This window comes from Petaurus breviceps, unplaced genomic scaffold (genome assembly GCF_028583685.1).
Source record: "Petaurus breviceps papuanus isolate PSGF00001 unplaced genomic scaffold, PetGlider_PUasm1.0 78, whole genome shotgun sequence".
NCBI lineage: Eukaryota > Metazoa > Chordata > Mammalia > Diprotodontia > Petauridae > Petaurus > Petaurus breviceps.
The window spans coordinates 488573-508462 of record NW_027186502.1 but is presented as its reverse complement, the minus strand read 5'-3'; the positions used below and the strand labels follow the sequence as shown (position 1 = coordinate 508462).

Sequence of the window (19890 nt, the reverse complement as noted above, 5' to 3'; positions counted from 1 at the left end):
GAGCCCTGTCTGTCGGTCTTTATTTCTCTGCTTGTATTTCCTCTTTTTGTATTTTCTCTGAAGTTCAGGGTGCTGACTTTTCCCCTGAAATAGTGAATGTGCTTTAAAAAGATTGTTGACCCCTTAAACAGCTATCTTTCCTAGCAAAGCAGATCTAAGAGCCTGTGCTAGCAGCCATCCTGGGTATGCCAGTGTGATTGCCACTACAGGGAGGTCGAACAGAATCCCAGAAAGGAAGCCAAAGACAGCATCAGGTTGGAGAGAAACACAAGGAGAAGGAAGATGTCTGCATTCCCACTGCACTGTCTCTCTACTGCCATCAGAGGGTGACAGAGGCCACTGTGTATTAAGATTGACCTGTAGGAAGAGACTTTTGCAATAGAATACTCATTTTATCTGTCATTTGGAATAAAAACTAGACCTGTGATTTCACTGGTTAAAGTGAACACCCAGGTAAAGAAACTTCCTCTACCAGGGCAAGCTCTGCATCATTTTTCTGCAATTTATCATATTTTTACAGTGTTGCCTGGGGCCCTGACAGGTCAAGTGCTTTGCTCTGGGTCACACAGCCAGTAAGCCTCTGACTTGGACTCAAGTCTTACTGTCTTTGAGGCCAGCTCTCTGTCTAGTACACCACATTGACACTAATTATAATTTTTTTTAAATCTATGTCTTATATTTATAGTGATTTACAATTTTAGCAGTCCTTTCATGCGAGGTTCAAAACCACCACAGGGGATGGCAACTCAGTCTGTTTCATTCCATTGGGTTCTATGCCCCACTTTACAGATGACAAACTGGTGAAGAGATTTGCCTTAGGTCACATGACTAGTAAAGTACAAAATGAAGACTAGAACCAGGTCTCCAAAAAGCTACTCTTCTTTCCTCCTTGGCAGCTGGGGGGAAAGTGGCTGAAATGCTGGATCTGGAGTAAGGAAGACCTGAGTTCAAATCTAGGTTTAAATACTAACTAGTAGTAGTATCCTGCATGAGTCACTTAATCTCTATCCACCTGAGTTTCCTCAACTGCAAAATGCAGATAATAATAGCACCTACTTCCCAGGGATGTCAAAAGGATCAGATGAGATGATATTTGTAAAAAAGTGCTTAGCACAGGGCCTGGCACACAGTAGGCACTTAATAAATGTGTATTTCCCTCCCTTTACCATACAACACTAACATTAAATGCAAGGGCTTTACTAGGAAGGCTAGAGAATCCATGAAAGTGGAGTTAGTTTGGGAAGAGTTCATGCAGTTTTGAAGAAACGAAACCTCAGACACAAGAGAAAACAGGTTAGAATATGGGGAAAGTGAGCCATTTGGTCTGGGGGAAGAGATGGAAGTACCAACCCCACCCTTGAGGTACAAGGGATGTTTACCTTGTATTAGGGGCATGTGAATGTCCTGTCCATCCAGTGAGACCATACCCCCGTGCTTTAACTTCACAATGCTGTTGTGCGGATGGAAAAGCCGGAGGGTGACTGAGCGGGTGCAAACAGCATCTGGGTCATTGGCACACTGCAGAGAGATGCATGCGTGACAAGCTTTTTATATACATACACATATATGTATATATGTGTGTGTTTATATAAAGAGAGGCATGACAAAGTTATATATATTATATTATATAAATATATTAAAATATCTACCCCATCTCATTATCTCTAAAACTGTTCCCACTCAGAACAGAAATTTCTCAATTCCCTAGTGAACCTAGCCGTATTTATCACCCAATTCCCCTCCCCTTTCCCTGCCACCATTTTTTTGGTCCAATGTCCACCACTGCTAGGGTTTTTCATAGATGTGATTAAACTCTCATAATTCTCTTTGGCCTTGGTAGAAGAGACTATGAATTCTAGAAAGATGCTAGTCTATAACCGTTTAGAGCCTCTGATGGTGACCTAATCTGTCCTGCTTGAAGACTGAAAAAAGTAGGTGACCTCTTCAAGTCTCTTCCAGTAAAGATAACAGGTATGGAGGGGGCAGAGCCAAGATGGCAGAGTAAAAGAAGATAACGGGGATGGATTTGAGGTTAAACAAGAGGCTTGATGAAATCATGGAATCTCAGGCCCCAAAGGGACTTTGGAGATCACTTGGCCTAACCTGTACCTGATGCAGGGGGCTGGATCTGATGACCTCTAAATCTATGACCTTCTCTGAAAATCATGATTTGTGATTCAGAGAATGATGAAGAACTCATGATTTTCTAAAGCAGCCCGTTCCACTTGCAAACAGTTCTAATTGCTACAGGTTATTCTTTAAATCAAACCAAAATCTACATCCCTGTTATTTCCACACACTGGTCCTAATTTTTTTCCTTTGGGCCAAAGTAATCCTTCTTCCACATGAAAACTCTTCAAATTCTTGAAGACAGTTATCATATTCACAGCGAGTCTTCTCTTTTATAGGCTAATCATCGCTATTTCCTTCAACCAATCACCTTTAAGGCTTGGTTTTGTGTCTCTTCACCATGCCAGACACCATCCTTTGGACTCATTACTGTTTGTCCTTGTCTATCCTAAATTGTGACCCCTAAAACTAAGCATATTAACTCAGATGGAATCAGGCTGACCGTAGCCTTACTCTAGTGCAAGGAGACATTAACTTCCCTTGTCCTAGACATATTTGTCTAATGAATATTAAATAAAATAGGAGGAAAAAAGATGCATTTCTCTCATATAAAAAAAAAGTCCCTCTGGGTTCCCACCTCCCTAGAGCTGCCTCCTCCTCCCGCCATTCATCTGGCTACAAACAGCAGCTCACCTGGACAGTTTCTATGATGATGGAGAAGGTGTGGTCTTCACAGTCCCGAGCTAATAAATACTGGCAGATTCCACTGAAGGTGAAGTACTTGTTGTCAAAGCTCTTGAAATGGGATTGACCTGTTACCAGACACTCCCCTGGAGGAACACAAAGGAAAGGAGGAAGGGAAAGAGAAGAATTTCAATGTCCATGTAAATTGTAGAAAAGGTACAAGGCACTGATAGGAGCAAATCAATTTTTCCACACGCCCAAGGGTATTCCTTTCCCATGCAGCCTGAGAAATCACCTCAAAAACTCTAAAGAAACTGATGCAGACTCTTCTTGTACTCATTTACTCATTAAACCTTTACAGAATGCTGCCATAAGTGGGACAGAATACTAAGATAAATGAAATAAAGCTATTACCTCAAAGACCTTACAGCCTGATAGGAGAGATAATCGTAAGATCATAAGGATCAGAGGTATGGACCTCAGAGCCTATACAGCCCAAGCCCTTTATTTTACAGATGAGGAAACTGAGGCCCAAGAAAGTTCAATGACCTGCCCATATCACACAGGCAAACAGCAGAGCAGGCTTTGAAGCTAGGTCCTCTAAGCAGCTAGGTGGAGCAGTGGATAGAGTAGCCAACCTGCACACTGAAGGAAAATGAGTGAACACAGCAAAACCTCTGACTCTGGAGGAGCCAGTTAATGAGCTAATACACAAAATAAGTGCAACACAAGCCAGATTGTGATAAGTGCCATAACAAAGGAGTCCTGATGGAATTAAAAAGATCAATAAATCTTGATCTTGGAACTGCTGGGGCCATGCATCCTTGCCTTACCCCAGCCGTTTTCTATCCTGCTTCTGCTAATACTCCACCCTCCCAGCTATACCTCTAGAGGCATCCATGCCCAGGAGGGACTAAACACTCAACTCTGACCCTAGCAGAGCCACTGTCCTCTTTCCCCTCACCCTCACTTTCTACACCTTGCCCTGAGAATTATAACCACATTAACATTGCCATTGCCTCTGGATATGGGGACACAATCTGAATTTTAGGGACATCAGGGATTTAACAAGAGTAGAACGGAATTTTTAACCCCAATTCAGACAGTTGTCTATGGCCAAGCATCTTGAGTTTGTACCAGGAGTTAAGTCATTCAAAAGAAGACCTAAGATTGATGCCTGGAGCATTCTGTGGGCTTTAGTTGGCTGCCTGGCTGGGTGTGGTGGCTCACAGCTCCAAGCTAGACACTAAAACTAAAATTTTCGCTTCCCTGCTAGGAAGAGATTTTATTGTTGTCGTTTCTGAGTCATGTCTCAGTTGTGTTTGACTCTTCATGACCCCATTGGGAGTTTTTCTGGGCAAAGATACTGGAGTGGTTTGCTATTTCCTTCTCCAGCTCATTTTACAGATGAGGAAACTGAGGCAAAATTAAGTGACTCACCCAAGGTCACACAGCTAGTAAGTATCTGAAGCCAGATTTGAACTCAGGAAGATGAGTCTTCCTAACTCTAGGCCTGGCACTCTATCCACTGTACCACCTAGCTGCCCTTTGTTAATTGTTATACCCCAGTAGGTGATAGCAAAAAGTGGCAGATTCATGTGTTATCAGAGGGAAGCTCAGAGGAAATGATGCCCAGAAGAAAAAAAGTAGCAGATAGAAACACAATGACATCATCAGCAGGTGTGTTCGGGATGTGACTAGGTAGCCTCTGGGGTCTTTCCTAGACCTAGACTTAAGAACCCAAGATCCATGACTCTGTATGAGTTATCCCAAGCATGAATCCATCCTGGACACGCCGATCTCTATTTGTGCACTCCACACGTGCACTTTGGCCACAGAGGTTTCCTGGCATGTGTATCCCTTTGTGAATGTTCCCTGGCCACAGAGGCTACCTTTGTGGGAGTCCTGTTTTCCCTAACCATGCATTTTCTATATGTATATGTCCTCCTCTGGGAGAACATGCATCTAATATGTGCACAGGAGGACTCTTTTTGGTCACTATTTGTTATGCTATTTCATAAATGCCCATAACTTTGAGCTAACATACCCTCTACATGGCTGATAAAAATAAATATGTTAGTGAGGGCTTGTGAGCTATGGTTTGGGTTGGATGCTGACCCATGGAATGCTTCAAACATCAGGTAGCTTTCTAGGGGGTCCAGGTGCTACATTCATGAAGTGTTATTTTTAAATGTCCTGGATTCCCTTGGGTTGTGATTTCTAAACTGGCCTTGCAGGACTCAACTGAACCCCTATCATAATTCTGAATAAGGCAGAAAGGCAAGTATAGCAAAGTACATTACCAAAGATCCATAGTAGTTCTTGAACCTCCAAAGGAGAGCTCAGTACCCTATACTTTCACAAACTCCCCTATGAGATGATTCTCAGAGTAGCCTCACAATTCCCCCCCCCATCCTGTTCATATGCCCCAGCTGTCTTCCTACAGTTCCAGCCCCATGACTATATCCTGGACCAATGAAGGGCTAGAAACACCATCTGGCCATGATCTCATCACCGGTGCCTGGGAAGTACTGACATCAGCAACCTAAATCCCCAGCCCAGGCTGACACTGTCTGTGGGTTAAAAACTAAACCCTTTCCCCACCCCAAAATACTCCCTTAGGCCTACTCTGTTACCTTACTCTCTGCCCCTAACCCTCTGGCTCCCTGGGATTAGTTTGCTGCCTGCCAGACATACCATGTTCTGGGGGCATTTGTCCAGATTGGGGTCTCTGCCAACATCTCCAATGCTCCCTACCCCTCCCCTTTGCTCAGGGCACCCCCTGCTCTACTGTCTGAGGCAACTGCCCACAATGGATGCATTGAGGCCTAAAGATTAGCCTGGAACTCTTCCCAATTTCCCTTTGTAGTGTTTCTTCTGTCTGTCCTTATCTTTGTCTCTATAGTTGTTCATTTTAAAGAAAAATTAAAATGTGTGTACAGATTCCTTTCTCTCTAAAATTAATAAAATATATATTAATGTATACATATAACATATGTGTGTATAGTGCTATGACTAAAGCATAGATACACACACATATATGTATATATATGTATATGTGTGTATATATATATATATATATACATACCCCATAACATTTCCAAAATAGAAATGCCTTAAGCACTGAGATCTAGGGATTGAAAACAACAGACTAGGTCTAAGGCCTGGGGTCCCTTTAAGAGAGAGTCCTATAACCAGAAACATCCTGGCTTTTGTCCAGGGGCTAACAATAGGCCCTGTCAGACAGCCAGGGAGTCACCAAGGGCAACAAGGGAGATTCCATCTATCCTTCTGTTTAAAGCTGGACTCTCTTTGATGAATCTAGGCTGGAGCCTTTCTCTTTGGGGCTCCACAGGCCTGTTAGTTTCTCTGGTTGGAACCCTCCCATACCCAAAGACAGTCAAGGTATTCATCAGGTGTAAAAGTTAAAAGCAGACGGCCCAGGAGACCTTAGGAAATGAGCAATTCTTTTATATGTCTAGAAAATAGAAGGACTGCCCCTCCGATAGCTAAAGAAAAGGAACTGTTGCCTATACATCCAAGCTTCTACTAGTCTTTTTCAAAAGGGAAGGACACCTGAGTTTCTCCTGTGAACAGCAGCCCTACAGGACCTGATAAGAGTTGGGCCACTAAGATTCATGCTCAGGGGGTATGGGAAGAGACACCATTTCCACCCTCAAGCAATACTGCCCCAGGTGCTCCCCCACTCCCATAGCTAACTTTGGGAAAAGGAGGAGAGAGAATGAAAGAAGAGGAGCAAGGAGGAGAGGGAAGGCTAGGAGGCCATTATCATCATGGACTCTAGTGAAGGCCTTGCTTGTAGAAATGAAGGGAGTACACAAGGGCAGTGTGAAGGAGCAGGAAAAGGGAGGAAAGTCCCAGGCAGGCCGAAAAGAATGCTGGAAACATTGAATCCGGTGATATGACTGGAAAACGCTTCCAGGAGGCGAAAAGTCTTAGGAAACCAGTAATACCCTAGACATACAAACAAGTGATTCCTGTCAATACCTTGGCCCCTTTGCAATGAAATGGGTGGGAGTTCCTCCCCAAGCTCTCTCCTTCTTCTGGATATGGTCCTTATCTCAAGAAGAAATTAGTCCTCTTTCCCCTTAACGTTGCCCAGGAAAAGAGAGGTCATTAGAAGACTTAGAAATCTCTGAAAGTAAAATGGGCCTAGAGATGCTATCTGATGCCCTGAGCCAGTTTCCTTTTCAGACACTCGCAATTAAGGCATCCTAGAGCTGAGAAGCAGCAGAAATATAAATATTGTGTTTAGCTTATCTCATTCAAACAATCCATGGAAGAAGCTGGAACTGCAGGAAACCAGAGAACCCCTGGTAATTGAGATGTTATGTCACCATCTGTCACTGGCTGCTGCCCTCAGATCCACGATAGATCAGGATCCGTTATTATAATGGCAGAGATTCTGCCAGGCTAACACCCATCCCCCTCCTGAGCAGGCAGCTGCAGAGGCACCCCAAGGCAGCCAAGGAGCCTCAGGGCATGAGGGGAATCATCCCCTAGGAATCATGGGCACACTAAGATCTGGTGAATAAAAACATGCTAGGAGGGGAAAAGAAGGTCCAGGTAAGGACCTGCTGGAAGAAAGCCTCCCATTTCTACAGTATCTTAAGGTTTATGAAGTCTTTTTCAGAGCCATCCTCTGAAGGAGGTAGTATTGGTATTTTTACCCCCATTTTATAGATGAAAAAACCAAGAGGTGACGTGTTTTTCCTAATTAAATTCATAGAACTAGTACCCAGCATAACTAAGATGTAAAGACCCTCTTTTGGAGTCTAAGTCTAGGACTATCTTTATTAGCCCATGATGGCATGTTTGCATGAGCTTTCTAAGTTCAAGTCCCAGCTTTGTCATTTACCAACTGTGTGGCCGTAGACAAATCACTTATCCTCTCTGGATCTTTCTCATACATAAAATTTGTAGTAGTAGTAGTAGTAGTAGTAGCAGCAGCAGCAGTGGTAGTAGTAGTAGTAGTGATAGTGGTAGTGGTAGTAATAGTGGTAGTGGTAGTAATAGTGGTAGTGGTAGTGGTAGTAATAGTGGTAGTGGTAGTGGTAGTGGTAGTAGTAGTAGTAGTAGTGGTAGTGGTAGTGATAGTAGTAGTAGTAGTAGTGGTAGTAGTAGTAGTGGTGGTAGTGGTAGTAGTGGTGGTAGTGGTAGTAGTGATAGTAGTAGTGATAGTAGTAGTGGTAGTGTTAGTAGTAGTAGTAGTGGTGGTAGTGGTAGTAGTGATAGTGATAGTAGTAGTGGTAGTGTTAGTAGTGATAGTAGTGGTAGTGGTAGTAGTAGTAGTAGTAGTGGTGGTAGTGGTAGTAGTGATAGTAGTAGTGATGGTGATAGTAGTAGTGGTAGTGGTAGTAGTAGTGGTAGTGGCAGTGGTAGTAGTAGTAGTAGTAGTAGTAATAGTAGTAGTAGTAGTAGTAGAGCTAACATCTCTATAGCACTTACTATGTTCCAGGCACTGTGTTAAGCATTTTACAATTATCTCATTTGATCCTAACAAGAACCCTGAGAGACAGGTGCTATAATCTCTACATTTTTGTTATTATTCAGTTTTCAGATGTGTCCAATTCTTCATGACTCCATTTGGGTTTTTTCTCAGCAAAGATACTGGAATGGTTTGCCATTTCCTTCTCCATCTCATTTTGCAGATGAAGAAACTGAGGCAAACAGAAGCTAAGTGACTTTCCCAGGGTCACAGAGTTCATAAGGTCTGTGGCTGAATTTGAACTCACTTCTCCCTGACTCCAGGCCCAGCGCTCTATCCATTACACTAATAATAGCAAGCCTTTCTTAGTCCTCTTTCATTTTAATGCCTTCTCTCTGAGATTACCCCAATTTACGCTTGCTTGTACCTCACTGCTGCCTGTCATCTCCCCCCATTAGACTGTGGGCTGCTTGAGAGCAGGGGCAGTCTGTTGCCTTTCTTTGTCTCTCCAGTACTTAGACAGTGCCTGGAGCATAAGAGGCCCTTAATAAATGCCAGTTGCCTGACTGACTGATTAAATTACATGACTACATTGCATGAGTAAGAGGAAAATATTTGCAAGATGTGCAGCACCATAGAAAAGTGAGTTTTTCATTCTGAGCATACATATTTAAGGTCCCTGGTTTTTGTTCCTAAGTCTCTAAAGCAGCGCTCACTTATTTGAGCTAATTTAGTTTTTGTCCAAACTATCTAATTCTATTGTTTCCCATATAATCCAAGTAAGAAAATATCAATGTCTGCTCTGACAAATTTACTTACTTCCCTATGACAGACATTTTTGTGACATAAACACAAAGAGATAATGGATGGGAGACCTCTAACGTGCCTTATGGGTCTTTATCTCATTTCTTTAAGGATCACCCTGATGGCATTTAGACTCCAGGAGTATATGAATACATGTAGATGTTCATAGTGGTCACCAAGCCTAGATGTATAGGTATTTTATTCGAAGAAACATCTATCTTTTTTTTAATAATGCCTTAGGCTTAAGGGAAGGTGATCATTAAATCAGAAAGGGCTAAGATGAATTGGGAGCAGCTAGGTGGTACAATGAATGGAGTGCCTGGCCTGGATTCAGGAAGTCCTGAATTCAAATCTGGCCTCAGACACTTACTAGCTGTGTGACCCTGGACAACTCACTTCACCCTGTTTGCCTCAGTTTCCTCATCTGTAAAACAAGCTGGAGAAGGAAATGGCAAACCATTCCAGTATCTTTCCCAAGGAAACCCCCAATGGGGTCATGAAGAGTCAGACACACCTGAACAAAGATGAATTGCATATCCAATCAGGTGATAAGTCAGAAACTACACACAGTCTCAAATATCTTGGCATTTTGGAGAAGTCCTCACAGAATTAATTTTCTTCTGGAGTTGAGAGACATTGTTCAGTTCCCTCGACTAAGAGGCAATGTAGTCAGTTGGAAGAAGTGAGAGTTGAAATATGCGGGTTTGAGTCCTGAGTCACCACTAACTTGGTAAAGTTTTACCTTGGGCATGTCATGACAGTGCCTGGCATCTGGAAGGTCCTTGATAAATCAGACACTTCTCTGTGTCTTGGTTTACTCGTTTCTAGTTTGAAATCTACCCTCCTATTATCCTAGGAATCTTCCAGATCCCTTTTATTCTAAACTCTACAATTCTAAAAGGGGAGTTTGGCTATCCAGTTGCTGGAAATGCTGTTAGGATTAGACTGAACTTGAATTACATGTAATTAAAGGGAGATGTTAGAACACATCGGAAATTGCTTTGGGGAAAAAAAAGGGGAAAGTTACAACTTGGCCTAGAGAGATGCCCTCTGACTAGGAAAGTATGAGACCTTTGAGACAAGTACCCAGAATCCCCTCCTCAGATTTCATGGAGCTCTGGCTGAGCCCAAACTCTGATGGTCTCTTCAGGGCTTCTCCTACCAGGTTCCACTGTCCCTGTCCCATGCTCTTCCTTCCCTTCAGCCATGACTTCAAGCTCTTTTTCCTAATTCTAACACTTAAAAAAATAAAATAAAAATCTTAAAAATTGACGTGACCTAGAGCACATCAATTGACTTCTCTGAGATAGTTTCCTAGTCTGTAAAATCAGGGTGGTGTCTGCCCTGCTTACCTTACTGAATTGTTGTGGGGAGAGATGTTTATAAACTTTAAAGGACAATATAGATGTACATTGATATTGCTATTACCAGTCCAGCTATATCTGAACACATGAATTTCTCTTAGTACTGCCTATATCAAATGCAATGAAGTTAATTCAGGGACTCTAGAAAGCCCCCAGGGCAGCTAACAGAGCAGTGGATAGAGTGCCCAGCCTGGAATCAGGAGGACTCATATCCCTGGCCTCAGATATCTACTAGCTGTGTGACCCTGGGCAAGTCACTTAACTGTATTTGCCTCAATTCCTCATCTGTAAAAATGCACAAGAGGAGGAAATGGCAAACCACTCCAGTATCTTTGCCAAGAAAACTCCAAATAGGGTCATGAAGAGTCAGACATGACTGAAAAACAACTGAAAGAAAGCCCCCAACTCTTCCCGTATGAAAAAATCTCCCTCGTTTCTGATGAGCTGATGCTTGAAATTCTACAGTTAGAGGTGTATTGCTTTGGCTTATGACTATATCCCCTGATAAAATCCAATTCTGCCTGGGAGGGAGTAACATATTAAGCCAAATTAGTCATTCTCATCTGTGTGAATTCATTTATTAAATCCTTTCCTGGGGATATTTTTTGTCGGGTGATGAAAGAAGCTAGGAAGTAGAAAAAGAGGCAAGGACTCAGGGGTGGCTAGGTGATACAGTGAATGGAGCACCAGCCCCGGAGTCAGGAGGACCTGAATTCTACTTCAGCCTCAGACACTTAACACTTACTGGCCGTGTGACCTTGGGCAAGTCACTTAACCCCAATTGCCCTGCCTTCCTCCCTCCAAAAAGCAAAAAAAAAAAAAAAAAGAGGCAAGGACTACATTCAAATCTTACCTGGCACAATTCTGCCCAAAACCAGAGCCATTAACCTGCCCTTGAATGAAGACACTCCTGTAACCAAACCAACCCTCCCTAGAGCACCACCTCTTTCTCTTTTGTCCTCTACCTTCCTCTCCCTAGCCCTTGGACTAGAGTTTCTTTAGTTTTATACCTCCTCTGTGAATCACTTTTGCAATAGTCTTAGTCTTAGCTGCCTAGAAGCCACTGAGAAATTAAGTCATAGTGTGTGTCAGAGTCAGGACTCAAATCCAGGCCTCACTGACTTTGAGGACAGTGCTCTCTGCCCACTACATCCTGTTGCCCACAGTGTAACAATCACTAATGCTAGACTTTCCGAGTGGGATTGCTTGGTGCTGTGGTTTCTGGAAGTCTTTAGCCATGGATAATTCTTTTGCCTGGATATTTAGCGGATTCTCCTAGTACAAGATCCTACAAGGTCCCTCGTCCCTCCAAGTCTGGCATGTATGCTTTTTAAAAATGCATTTCCTGTTGGCTCCATCAGCCCTGACTGTTAAAAGTCCCTACAACTCCACCCAAAAATATTCCCCTAGGCAAGCAAGCAATGGAAAAGACATCTAAGTAAAAACCCAACTGTATTCTCTCTCTTTTAATCCCTAAAGTACCACAGCTTTCTGAAAGGAGTCTATTTGTCCCATGGAATACAACAAAAATCCAAATGGAGTCCAATTGCATTTTCTCTTTCAATCTCTAGAGCACCGCTCCTTTCCTTCTCTATTCCCACCTCTATCCTAGCTGCTAGAACATAAACCTTCTATTAGCCCAGAAGCATTTAGCCTTGCATGCTTCTAAAAGCTAAGTTACTGCAGCACCTACCCAATGAAAAGACAATGCATAACCTGTAGCTGTAACAGGTTGCTGTTCAGTCTATTTTTCAGTCATGTCCAACTCTTCATGACCCTATTTGGGATTTTCTTGGCAAAGATACTGGAACAGTTTGTCATTTCCTTCTCCAACTCATTCTACAGATGGGGAAATTTAGGCAAAAGTTAAGTGACTTGCCCAGGATCACACAGCTAGTAAGTGTCTGAGGCCAGATTTGAACTCACAAAGATGTGTCTTCATGACTCCAGGCCCAGTACTCTATCCACACCTCATGCTGTACCACCCAGTTGCCATAACAGGAGACAACTCTCTCTCTTCTCCAATTCGGAAAGAAATAGGATTGAAGGCATACAAGACCTACCAGGGCACTCTTCATTACTACAGATCCATAGGCTGTTCCGGCAGATGCTGTGAGGGAGGGAAGAAGAAACACAAATATATTTTAAGTACAAGAGTCCATAGATGAATTCCAGTCTCATAGCTAATGCTTCATTCCCAACTAAGACTGCCATGGCAAAGTAGTAGAAAATAAAGTCAGGAGAAGTTCTCCTATGTAAGACCTTCCTTATTCCCCTAACTGCCAGTGTTCCACCCTCCATTCCCCACCCCCAAATTACCTTGCATATATTTTGTATTTATGTTTTTTATTTGTATTCGTATTTTTTTTGTAACATTTTGTAAATAATGTAATATTGTAAATATTTTATTTGTATTTATGTATCTGGGTTCATGTTGTTTCCCCCAATAAATGAAAGTTCCTTTTTAAAGGCAGGGACAGTGGGATCCATTGCTGTCTTTTTCTAAGCACCTAGCTCAGTGCCTGGCACACAGCAAGCTCTTAACATAAATACTTGTTGACTGACAAAAATTAATTCATTGAGAAGCAGGCACCAGAGGAAACATCAGAAAAATGGAACAAAGAGAGTGTAGGGCTTTGGAAAATCAAAGGAATCTTTGAAATACAGGTTGACCCAAAAGTCTTAGTATAGTTTTAAGCTATTAAAGCTTAAGAAGTCTTAGTATAATTTTAAGCTTTAATAGTTTAAAACTGCACTAAGACTTTAGAGATGCCTTATATCATGAAGGGGGGAAACTCTTGGTTACAGGACAGCACAAGAAAGAAAACATGAGAATAAAGTTCCCAGAAATATAGTTGAGTGCCAAAGGTCCCTTGTCAGGGGAAGAAATTTAGGAATCTCTGATGATTCTGGAATTATTAAGATTCCAGAATTCTTATCCCTAAATCTTCCACCTGATCCACATGAAACAGTAATGGGGAAGGCTTTTAAAGAGACAAGAGGGAGAATTCTGCCAGGGAAATGAGGAGCTCTCAGAACTACTGAGAGATGGGTGGCCCATCACAAATGGTAGGTAGCCAGAAGAAGCTAATGGTCACCTCCTGAGGGCCACCCAGAAGTGAAAGTCAGGTAAAAACACCCAGAATTGCAGAAGAGATGAAGAAGGGTGATGTGAAATGGTGCACGAAAAGGGCCCATGCAGGATATGGTTAACCAGACACAGCTTTGGGTTTTCTCCTCCACTGGATTCTACTGTTCCCTGTTCCCTTGAATGAGGTTGGTTAGGAAAAGAACCACTCAGCTAAGATACTGACACGTCTCAGTTGACCAAGTTTTTGTTTTGTTTTATTTTTATTTTTTAAAGGCCTTTGATGAGAAGCCAAGCTTGCTGTTTGCATATCAGCTTCCTTCCCAATCCCCCGGAATAGATGAGTTTATTCCATTTTAGCCTTTGGCTGCTTACTAAATCACTTCTGCTTCCACATTTGTCCCCTTCCCGATTCTTCAAATACCTTCCTACACCATCTAGAACCAAGTCCTCTTAGCTCACCACCCATCAGTAGCTTTCATTCTTCCCTATCCAGTCACCTACTCTGCCCTGCCTCTTATCTCCCAGGTACCATAGCACCTGTCCTGGCCTCATGTAGCCTCCACCCTCTAAAAGGCCACCATCTTCATAGCTCATGCTCTTCTGATCTACCTACCATGTGTTGCAGTCCTGGGAGATGGAGGAGCCAGGCGGATAGTGTTTCCCAGAATGCACACAGGAACACTCTGAGCTTTCCACACAAAGGCCATTGTCAAGCAGCTTCCCCTCTGGTTCAAGGACAAAACAGCAAAGTCTTACTGCTTAGATAATTATGTTGGACATTATGCCATATGTAATCATCTGCAAAAGCCTTAGAAGTTAAAGCTGTTAGGGACTCTAGATATCATCTAATCCAACCCAATCATTTTATAGATGGAGAAACTGAGTCTCTGGATTGGTCAAATAAATTTTCCAAGGCAATACAGGTATTAAGAAGGAGAGTTCAGCTCTCAGTTGCCAAATCCAATGCTTTTATATGGTCTTCCTAAGAAAAGTTCACAAAACATACATGGTCTTGTCCATCATTACATCATCATCTGAATCTATAGAGGGAACAAGAACAATTATCCCTGCAACAGAAAGACACTGAAGCATAAGGAGGAAAGAAGTCTTGTCCAAGGTTACACCAAAGTGGCAGAGACAAAGCTAGAGGTCCTAAGACCAAGGTCACTGATCACACACCAACAGTAACTTAAACTGATGCTCTTCCCCAAAACTAGCAAAATGCTTTCTTATTGTCAACTGTCCTTATGTCTGGGTCAAAGCTATTTTTCAGCTTAGTCAAAATGACTAGTTCCGGAACTATTCGGAAAAATCTCCTCCAATGTCAGCCACGAGTTTCACTGCCTATTAGAAGAGACAAAAGAGTAAAACACAAACACATACGCCCTACACAAAGTTACCTTTGGAGCCTGGACCATTTCCCCTTTGTTGTCTTAGACAGAAGCACTTTCATCCACACCAACAACGGCAAAATTTAAAAGAAAGTACCAGTGCTATCCTGATCACACTGTACAAAGGCTTTAAATAAAAAATAAAAGGCCTCTGATTTCAGGGACAGGAGAACAAACACAAGTTGTCTTCATCTCGCACCCCAGACCAAAACCTCTGCCAAGGAATCTGGTAAGCAAATAAAGTGATAAGTGTATTACCAGGACAGCTACAGCCATCGATGCATTGGTTCTGACATACTTCATTGATGTGCAGGCTCTGACAGGTTCTGGCACAAGGCAATACACACTCCTTATATTCCATGCCAATGGGACATGCCGGCCCTTAAAATAAAATATTAAATCAGCAATATTGTACACAAAGCCTTTATATCAGCCTTGTCAGCCCCAGACTTTGCCCAATTGTCTGTGGGACTTCAATGACTAATCATAACTCGAAACATTTCCCCCATTGTCACCCTGTCCTGGCTCAGCTCAACTTTCTCTGTTGAGAGATGCTTCTGTGGCCGCATGACCCTGGATGTGTCCACAAGAACCGAATAAGCCCCTGCCTGCCCAACAGAGGGTGTGAATTTCCCTAACAAGTGCAAGTTTCCCCAGATTCCCAGATCCTTACTGATAAGTCTTAGACCAGGCAGCAGCAGTGAGAATCATCAAAATTGAATCCTATCAATTCCAAGTTCACACACTTGGTATGTAAACCATTGGGAATGGCCTTTCAAATGAGGTGGGAAGTGGCCCAGAACAAATACAGAAGGAAATGGAGGCCTGAAGACAGTCTTGGAGAAAGGTGTGGTCCTTCTGAGGGGGAGGACACCACAAGCTTCAGAGGTATTCCTGAGACAGGGTATGGAGAATGAAGACACATAGATATATGAGGAGAGATACACACACAGGAGAAACTGAGAGGGGACACATAGACACTGTCCTCTCCCTCCCCCACACAAAATTCAGCAAGAGAAGATATGGAGATGCTGAGAATCTACATGGATGTGCATTCCCTATAGGCCAGTGTGCAGCCTGAAATCTCTTTGACTGAGAGAAGCCCAATCAAAGAGATTTCAGGCTGCACACTGGCCTATAGGGAATGCACATCCATGTAGATTCTAGAGGGAAATACATAGGAAGGGTCATTGGAGGAGAAAGAAAGAGGTAGAGACAGACAGAGATGGACAGAGAAACCATCTACCCTGAGATACAACTCAGAGGCATCTCTTCCCCAGTTATGTGGTCCAAAAAGAAGATGGACCCATCAGAGAGGAGGGTTAATATCCTGAAAAAGAGAAAATTCTTATACTCTTGGGAGATGAAATAACTTTTTAACTGTCAAGGGGGCTTATGTGAGCCCATTTTATGTTGTTATAGAATAAATTAGTCTATCTGATTGATGCCTTGTTATCCTGACTACTTAAAAGAGAGCTGAGGGCCCTTTTGGAGAGAGCTAAAAATAGGTTTCTGATATTCCTAAGAAAAATTTGGATAGAGGGTTCCCAAAATGAGCCAAATTCTGATGTTCCAGTGAAAGCCTTGGCTGGGGACATGAGATATGAAGGTTTTTATTGAGAAATGCTCTCAAGGTAAATATGCTATGGGCCTCTAATGACTCACAGGCATGAGTGTCCATTTCATTAGGCCCCTATGCAAGCTCTTAAACATCTTTGACCCTTCTCTCTCTGTTCAATTAACCCATAAATCCTACTGCTGTTTGCTTCCTTGCTGAACCCCTTTTTCTCGTATCACATAAAATATTATGACCAAGTTATCTCTGACTAACTCCCAGCTGTAACAGCTTTATCACAAAGTGTCATTTGCTATAACTCAGTATGGAAGTAATATTTTTCTCACCTATTGGTTCCACTGCATCACTCCTTTTCCATAAAAACTCTTTTTTTTAAGGTCTTCCCCTCCCAGATTGAGTTTTTTTGACTAGGTAAAAAAGGCCGTAATCTGCTTCATTTCTTACCTAGCCTTAATCACTGACTAGACATTGCCTCAGTCAGACACCTGTTAAAGACCTTAACTTAAAAGGGCTAAGGTCTCCCACTGTATCCAGGGCCATCTCCAATTGTTCCTATCTATACCTGGCCACTGGACCCAGATAGTTCCAGAGGACAAAGTGAGGCTGGTGACTCTGCACAGCCCTCACTTAAATCCAATTCACTTGCATGTCATGGCATCACCTCCCTGTTGTCATGGTCCTCTTCAAGAACAAAAGACAAACAACAACCTTTTCTGTAAAAACTCATTAATGTCTCCCTAGAATCTACTATATTAGGACTAGATATCTGCCTTTGGCTTAAAAGTCCTTAGTTTACATTGTCTCACTGAATCCACTTATAAAGTAAATGATTGTGATTACATGGGTTCTACAGCCACTAGGCATGTCACTTACATAACCTACCCTCTTCTTCTCTATTCAGGCAAATCTCTCTTCCTATCTTTATGCCTTCTCTTCCATTGTTCCCTTTGACCAGGAAAGGCCCCATTAAGTACAGACTCATCTGGCTGTGAATCGTGTCATGTTCAAGATTGTACTAGACCCAGAGTCACTCTGGATTGAAAAAGACTTAATCTTAGAATAGTCCAGAGGTTCTCGTGGGGCCCTCAACTAAATCCAACCACCCAGGGTTCTTTCCAAGAAAAGTACATATAATGTTCTCCATTATGTTTTGCCCAGCCTTCAAAATTCCATCCAGAACTCACCTTCTCCACAAAAACTTCCTTGATTAGAATTCCTGTCTGTTACTAATCATTCTCCGCATTCTATTTTTCTTTTCCCTTTCATTTTGCCCAGCTGAAATTCATTACACTTAATGTTTATACCTTCCTGTGGGACTATTCCCAAAGTATATATTCTGTAAATTGGTCTCCTTTTACCCCCATTAAATTGCAAACTCCTCCTAGGTTAGAACCCTGCCTTCTTCCTCTCTCTACCCACATAGTGAGAGTGCAATGACCAAAATGATAACTCATAGATCAAGGGCTGGAACGTCCCAAAGAAGCAATTTAGGTTGATCCCCTCATTTTACAGATGAGAAAACTGAGGCCCAGAAAGGTTAAGTGAGAACAATTTTTTTTAAGACAAGGTCTCACTAGTTATAATTATCAGAAACAAGGTTTGAATCCAAGACCTCTGAACTCCAGACTCAATGCTGTTTCCAACATTGTTCCTTGCTGAAAAATGTAACATATAGAATTGTTTTGTTTGTTTGTTTGTTTTTCTGGAAGGAGGAAGACAAGGCAAATGGGGTTAAGTGAATTGCCCAAGGTCACACAGTTAGTAAGTGTCAAGTGTCATTTGAACCCAGGTCCCCCTGACTCCAGGGCTGGTGCTGTATTCACTGAGCCACCTAGCTGGCCCTAGGAACATCATTCTGCCCCAGCCCTACCCTTCAAAATACATATTCTTTCTCCCCACTTTCAAAGAATTCCACACACTTCAAGACTGAGGACAAGCATAGCTGCTGAAAACCACCTTTTTCTCACCAATGGACTATAGATTTTTAAAAAGGACCTAAACACAAAGAGCAAAATTCATTGTAATGCAATTTCTGTTCTTGTCCTTGCTGTCTCCATCATTATGCTGCACTATAGGTCTATCTGCATTGATCATGGTCATCTAAGAACATTAAGGTCTTAGAAGATGGGGCCTTACCTGCTTCAAGTTACTCTGCAAAACAATGATCGCAGCTTGTTCAAAAAGACAGCTAACTGATTTTGCCATTTGATGGTTATGATGATTACATATTCAATGAGTATGTCATAAGAACAAAAAATAGGGTCTATGAGCAAAGATGAAAGGAATGGAGACCATTCTTCCTAGAGAATAGAAGGCTGCCTTAATGAAGAAAGTGGACCTTCAAGTCATTATGTAGACAGTTTTGACCTAATCCATCCTCCTCTCCCCTGGAGACAGTCAAGGCAGAAATAGACTGAATTGCAACAAAACGTAAGTTAGATGTGAAGAACTTCAGCAAAATCCCACAGTGGATTACCAAGAGAAGCTACAAATGAATGATAATAAAAGAAGCAATTTATAATGGAGGCAGCTGTTTACCCTTGGGGAGGGGGTGACATTTTACTCTCACAATTTCTATGAGTTCTGTGATTTGGGCTGCTGCCTCTGACAAATAGCAGGGACATGACCATGAAGTGAGAGCTGACAGTTGGCAGGGACTTTGGGGGAATTCTGGTTAGGAAGTTAGCAGCTTTTGCGGACAGATCTGAGATGTGATTTGTTTATATTGTCCAGGGACAGAGTGCCTCTTTAGGAGCTGGGTCTCTATTTTTGCCTCTTTTTTTTTTTTTAATCTTGATGACTGGACATAGAAAACACTTGACAATACTTATTTACCAACTGATATGATCCAAGGAAACAGATTCCCAGAGAATGCCAAGAGAATACTCAGAAAGAGCTATCTCACTAGAGTAAATGACATTACTACAGTAGGAGGGCCGCTGCCAGCCAGCAAGAAAGATCACAGGAAAGAATGTATGTATCCAGGACAGCATTCACAACTCAGAATTCGGCATATCGAGGATGATTTCAGAAAAACCTGAAAGTTTTACATGAACTGATGCAAAGTAAAGTGAGAAGAACCAAGAGAACATTATACACAATAACAGCAACATTGAGCACTGAACAACTATGGTTGACTTAGTTCTTCTCAGCAATGCAATGATCCAAAACAGTTCCAAAGGACTCAAGATGAAAAATGCTATCTTCCTCCAGAGAAAGAACTGATAGAGTCTGAATTCAGATTGAAGCATACTAATTTTCACTTAATTTTTTCATGGGTTTTTTTTTTGGTCTGTGTCTTCTTTCACAACATGACTATTATGGAAACATATTTTGCATGATTGCATGTGTATAACTATATCAAATTATTTATTATCTCAGGGAGGGGAAAGGGGAATAAAAGAGAGAATTTGGAACTCAAAATGTTTTTATATGAATGTTAAAAATATTACATTTAATTG

At 42.1% G+C, this 19890-nt stretch overlaps 1 protein-coding gene across 5 annotated transcripts in view; it reads right to left on the bottom strand.

The window, feature by feature from the left end:
* The window catches only part of VWF (von Willebrand factor), a 212622-nt gene that overhangs the window by 132504 nt on the left and 60228 nt on the right, over positions 1–19890 (bottom strand). For all 5 annotated transcript variants that reach the window (XM_069106080.1, XM_069106083.1, XM_069106078.1 and 2 more), the window contains 5 exons: positions 15112–15234; positions 14076–14187; positions 12435–12481; positions 2764–2900; positions 1380–1518 (listed from right to left, as the gene is read on the bottom strand). In XM_069106080.1, the coding sequence (XP_068962181.1) occupies positions 1380–1518; positions 2764–2900; positions 12435–12481; positions 14076–14187; positions 15112–15234 (558 nt within the window). The remainder of the gene's footprint in view (positions 1–1379; positions 1519–2763; positions 2901–12434; positions 12482–14075; positions 14188–15111; positions 15235–19890) is intronic.